Source organism: Watersipora subatra, chromosome 4 (genome assembly GCF_963576615.1).
Source record: "Watersipora subatra chromosome 4, tzWatSuba1.1, whole genome shotgun sequence".
Taxonomy (NCBI): Eukaryota; Metazoa; Bryozoa; class Gymnolaemata; order Cheilostomatida; family Watersiporidae; genus Watersipora; species Watersipora subatra.
The window spans coordinates 34,186,815-34,192,879 of NC_088711.1; the positions used below are offsets into that span (position 1 = coordinate 34,186,815).

The 6,065-nt window shown below is 35.7% G+C and overlaps 1 protein-coding gene across 1 annotated transcript; it reads left to right on the forward strand.

Annotated features, from left to right (window-relative positions):
• Positions 1–432: 432 nt before the first annotated feature.
• Positions 433–4,294, forward strand: LOC137394173 (BLOC-2 complex member HPS5-like). The gene is made up of 5 exons (XM_068080892.1): positions 433–546; positions 1,824–2,000; positions 2,716–2,907; positions 3,509–3,627; positions 4,069–4,294. The coding sequence occupies exons 1-5, from the start codon at positions 433–435 to the stop codon at positions 4,292–4,294; spliced, it is 828 nt and encodes a 275-aa protein (XP_067936993.1).
• The last annotated feature ends 1,771 nt before the right edge of the window (positions 4,295–6,065 follow it).

Consider the following 6,065-nt stretch of genomic DNA (forward strand, 5'->3'; position numbering starts at 1 on the left):
TTTCGATTCAATGTATTCCTTGTATATATTGACCTACCCAGTTCACAAATATAAGAGTTTAAATAAGATCTTTGCTTGGAATGCTCAGATTCAAGTGAAAGTGCGATTATGACATTCATTGTTGAACTACATCAAACAGACTGACATCATAGAGACTCGTAATGCTGCAACTTGAACGCAATAGCAGATATTAATAATGGGAGAGACAGGCAGCCGTGTAACTAGTGACGTCACATTGGCACACAGTTTCTTCTGAGCTTTTTAACGGCTATCAAGCTTTTTTGACTGTAATCTTAAAACATCTCGGCAGTCAGATCACCTCAAACATGAAAAACAATGTCAAATGATAGAAAAAATACTGATATTTTTTATAAAAGCTATTAAAATTTTGTTTTACTAAAAAGTTCTTCATTAATATATTTGCAACAGATTATGGCTGGTGATGAAGATCAAAAACAAGATGATGATGAGGATATCTGGATTTTGGTGGAACTTAAATCTCTGGAAGATTTGGCCACCCCAATTAAACTCTCCAAGACAATACAAGTATGGTAATACTGTTACTAACAGTACAAGTATGGCGATACTATTACTAACAGTACAAGTAAAGTAATACTATTACTAACAGTCCAAGTATGGCAATACTATTACTAACAGTTCAAGTATGGTAATACTATTACTGACAGTACGAGTATGGTAATACTATTACTGACAGTACAAGTATGGTAATACAATTACTAGCAGTACAAGTATAGTAATACTATTACTAACAGTCCAAGTATGGTAATACTATTACTAACAGTACAAGTATGGCAATACTATTACTAACAGTCCAAGTATGGTAATACTATTACTGACAGTACGAGTATGGTAATACTATTACTAACAGTACAAGTATGGTAATACTATTACTAACAGTACAAGTATGGCAATACTATTACTAACAGTCCAAGTATGGTAATACTATTACTGACAGTACGAGTATGGTAATACAATTACTAGCAGTACAAGTATAGTAATACTATTACTAACAGTCCAAGTATGGTAATACTATTACTAACAGTACAAGTATGGCAATACTATTACTAACAGTCCAAGTATGGTAATACTATTACTGACAGTACGAGTATGGTAATACTATTACTAACAGTACAAGTATGGTAATACTATTACTAACAGTACAAGTATGGCAATACTATTACTAACAGTCCAAGTATGGTAATACTATTACTGACAGTACGAGTATGGTAATACTATTACTAACAGTACAAGTATGGTAATACTATTACTAACAGTACAAGTATGGTAATATTATTACTAAAAGTACAAGTGTGGCAATACTATTACTAACAGTACAAGTATGGTAATACTATTACTGACAGTACAAGTATGGTAATACAATTACTAGCAGTACAAGTATAGTAATACTATTGGCCACTATTACTAACAGTACAAGTATGATAATACAATTACTAACAGTACAAGTATGGTAATACTATTACTAACAGTACAAGTATGGCAATGCTATTACTAACAGTACAAGTATGGTAATACAATTACTAACAGTACAAGTATGGTAATACTATTACTAACACTACAAGTATGGTAGTACTATCACGAACAGTACAAGTATGGTAATACTATTACTAACAGTACAAGTATGGTAATACTATTACGTGTACCAACTGTACAGTTATTAAAATACTAAAAGCCTCAATGTCTCAATTGCTATAAGATGTTGCTGATATAAACAATGCATACACAAGTTATTATTACTTAGCACTTACATGAACTTGTCATATGCCCTGCTTGGTATTTCACAGTTTACTACCATAGACGTCAGTAAAAGTTATATATGGTGCGGGAGCAACCGATCAAGCCTTTATGTCTTTGATCGTCAAACCCTCAAGCATGTTTACCTCATCACCATATCACCTGTCATGCCAGATGTGGAGGCTGTGACCCAGCTAGCTGTTTGTCATACTGATCAGCTCTGCGCTGTTTCTATCGGGTATGACATTAGTGTTTCCTTGTCTGTGGTCATAGTGAGTTACTGGCATGGCCGCTGCTCAACTCTCAATACTTAGACAGTTCTTGGCAGCATGCTCTTAAGGCTTGCCTTGCCGACAGCGCATACATATGACAGTTTAAATCAAACTTACAATAGTTTATCTATAACTTCTGTTCAGTACAAAAATAACATTTTGTTTGTCAAAAATTTAGTAAACTGAGAACTTTCATATGTATATTTATGTCATCGAGTATGACATCCAGACTACAGCACTAATCAACAGTTCATTGAGCTCCAGTCCGTAGTTTTACGGTTTGTGGAATTTAGGCTATGACGTAACGAATGCAGAGCAATTTCTGTTTTAGCCAAACTGATCTTATCACAATAATTCTGTGACAAAGTTGTCTGTTTCTTGCGCGCGAACACCGCCAAGCTTTTTCAATTTTAAAGACTTCCTAAATTTTCTCTAAATTGAATTTTCTCTCTAGAATCACGTCTATTTTGAGCATATGTTTTACCAGATTACAGGGTGCCCACAATGGTGTGGTTTTGGTAAATTGTGAAGAAATGTTGCAGTTTTGTTTTTGGTGCAGTGGCAAAATCTGCTGCTTACATGGTCATACTTCTGCAATGCTGTTGCACTGCTTCCTGGGCGTCACAGTCACGGAGCTTAGGTGTATGAATCCATTCGCTGCTTGTTAGAGGCTGTCAACTGTTACAGGTGCCAGGTGTTCACCAGCAGCATTCACAGTGGCACAACAAAGAAGCCAGAAGTTGTGGAGGCATTGCGGACAGACACAACTGTAACTCAGCTGGTCTGGCATGGCAGCTCTGCTAAGCTCTACATAGGAGACAATGCAGGGAGCATACACGTCTGCTCTATTCTGACTAACAAGGTGTGCTTAGATAGGGATCATGTAGGCCTTATGTACCATTATAGATAGCATTGTAGATAGCCATTATGTACTTGATGGCTGCGTGATGGGGTCCGCTTGTACATTATATTATTGTACATAGTTATCCAAACAGATAATTAAACATTATTGTATGTTTGGACTAGAATATGCCTTACGGTTCAGTGATGAGACACCAAAGAACAGCAAGACTGTGGGTAATCTTTAACCGATGGAAGGAACAATCAATGATCAGAAAAAACTAAAAATTAAAATTGCTTTGGTTTCTAGTTTTATCAACTAACTTGCTAAAATTGCTCAGATTAGATGGTCAGGGTTGTTATTAGATGTGGAAGGCTTCCCTCCGCAACTGTTACATCTGCTATTTACATTTTGCACTATCTAGAGGTGAAAATTGTATTTTTGAAGAAACATTTTTTGCTTTGACCGTCTCCTCTTTTGTACCTAGTGATTTGAAAGAGTTGTAGATGTGCTCATTTCTACGTGATCTACATTTCATTTCTCTTTTCTAGCATGTGTGTTCTTAAAATATGTTTGACTTACCAGTAGCGTGTGATAGCTTGTGTCTTATGGTTTGGTCTAGATGATTCCCCGTAGCTCTTTGCTCTGTCGACTTGACTCATGCATCGTGCAGCTGGACTTCAAGGACCACATTCTCCTCGCTGCCACTCTCACAAAGTGCACCACCTACCACACAGAGAGGTTAGTCTTCTCTTCTGCTGCCTACTTACTTTTGCTCTGGTCTTATTTCAATGTATAGATGATCAGTTGAGGCTTGCATAAGTTCCTGGGTGGTCTTCACTTGTAACACAGACATGTAGCTAATAAGGTTACCTGAACGCATATTTTTAACAAAATTATTTGCTGTAGTAAAATCAATTTTATAAAATGCCTGTGGAGGTTAGCACGTCAAAAACTCTCAACATAACGTTTTTCAAGCATCTGGTCAACCAAAAATGCACATAAGTGTTTTGGGAGAGGTATTGCTATATATCCATAATGTCATGTGTTCACACCAGTTTCTTGTGAGTTGTTAAAAACTTGTGAGTTTTTAAACTCACGAGTTCTTTTTTCAAACAAGTAAAATTTAGAAGCTGTTTGGTGTCTCAAGTAGTGTGATATCTGAGTATTTTTGTCATTTAGAAAGACATTCACTGACATTGGAAAGAAGGCTCGTAATGGATACTATGGGGCTGTGATACTACCTTCAGTAGAAACAGAAAATTCGTCAGCCCCAGAGCTGGTGTGCTATTGCTCTCGACCTGGCCTTAGGCTGTGGAGAGCTGACACTCATGGCAAAGTGCTTGCTACCCTCAATTTCAAGCAAACCCTTGCTCAGAGTCTGTTATCTCCAGTGTTTTCTAGGTAATAAAGGTTTCTATGGAATTTCAGGTTTTCCTTTCTTTGTTCTAACGAAGTCCACTAGAAAATAAGGAGATTCATCTCCTTCCTGTAGTAAAACCTTTTGCTTGTATTTGAACATATTATGTTAAGCTAGGGTGAATTCCTGTACCCAGAATGCAACTAGAGTAAGGTGGCTATACTATGGTATAGCCACCTTACTCTGCCTATAGGTATATACTATTATACCTGGTATTATATTATTATAATATAGGATATAATAATATAATATTATAATTAATTATAATATTATATTATAATTATGATATTATATATTATCATATGTATAAGTGGAACCTATAGGTATAATATAGTGCAGCCAAAACTCAGTAGTCTGTATTTTTGTGGCTCTTGAAAGCATCTCATTTAGATTTAGGTCAGGTTGGTTCGATACTGGGTCAGATCTTGTTTTTGACTGTATGTGAACTTCAGGTTGACCACTGTATCCGCTTCACTTCTTCTTTGTTTCTAGTAAATACTTTATTATAATTCCTGTTTGTAGGTTTATGTTTAAAACTTTGTTTGTTATTATGCCTGGCGCTCAGTACCATAATCCATTCTAAGGATGTGTGACAGTAAATAGTTATCATGAGGAGACAACTTTAATTTAATCGAGAGCAATTTTCTTTGAAAACAATATATGATTCTGCTATTATTCATGTATAAGTTTTATACCCACTGCTTCTCCAAACAGTTTGATAGTCCACTAGTAGATATTGCGAGTTTTTCTGACAGTTATGTAGCGAGAAAACATTTTCTTTTTTATAAATAGCTTGCAACATGACCTTGATTTGCTGCAGTAAATAAGTAAAAATAAGCTGTCTCGTTGCTGCTTGTACTAAAAATTACTCGTTTGCCGTTTTATAAAACAACAGTTGTTTGCCTTAGCAAAGAAGAATGGTTTTATGGACGCAAATCTTGATATCTCCCTATTGTGTCCGAGTTCTAAAAAGTATAATTATGTGTGCAACTGTTACTATGTCAACTATTACTATGTCAACTGCTACTATGTCAACTGTTACTATGTTAACTGCTACTATGTTAACTACTACTATGTCAACTGCTACTATGTTAACTGCTACTATGTCAACTGCTACTATGTTAACAGTTACTATGTCAATTGTTACTATGTCAACTGCTACTATGTTAACTGCTACTATATCAACTGCTACCATATAAAATCCTATGATGCAGTGTAGATCCTGTTTGCTCATTGCAGCTTGATAGGCAGAGAACTTACTGCTCCCAAGGATGCTTCTAACATAATGCAATTTTCTTATCTCCGACACATCAGGTACTTGTTTCGTCTTGTTATACTATGTCATGCTTTATCTGCATCGATATACTATCTACATATATATCTAATCTCTGTCTTCATAAACAACACTTGGTCTCCATGAAATGTTGCCTGTTTCAGTGAGAGACACATTCTGTCTACTAGTGGTAATAAGATAGTCATTCTGGATCCTTCAACCTCCCAAGTTCTTGTATCCACAGGAATTGACGGTAGTGTACTACATTAATGTTAACACTGGCTCTCAGTGGTGTGTTGGTTCCAGCTAGTGTTCAGCCAGTCCTGATATATTATTGTCCTTAGTGAATTCATGGCTGCATGAAAAAGAGACCCAAAAACTTACTCTGTTACTACTTCTGTTCAAAAGATAGACATTCTGGCAAGAGAAATTTATTAAATAATTGGATATTTTTGTTAGTAGTTGATAATACAGCTCCAATACAAA

Bases quoted from the DNA above. Each gene is read 5' to 3' on its own strand.
- LOC137394173 (XM_068080892.1), top strand. From the start codon at position 433: ATGGCTGGTGATGAAGATCAAAAACAAGATGATGATGAGGATATCTGG. The intron at 2,001-2,715 runs GTTTCTATCGGG...TGCTTGTTAGAG, and splicing joins ATACTGATCAGCTCTGCGCT to GCTGTCAACTGTTACAGGTG. The intron at 3,628-4,068 runs GTTAGTCTTCTC...TTTGTCATTTAG, and splicing joins ACCACCTACCACACAGAGAG to AAAGACATTCACTGACATTG.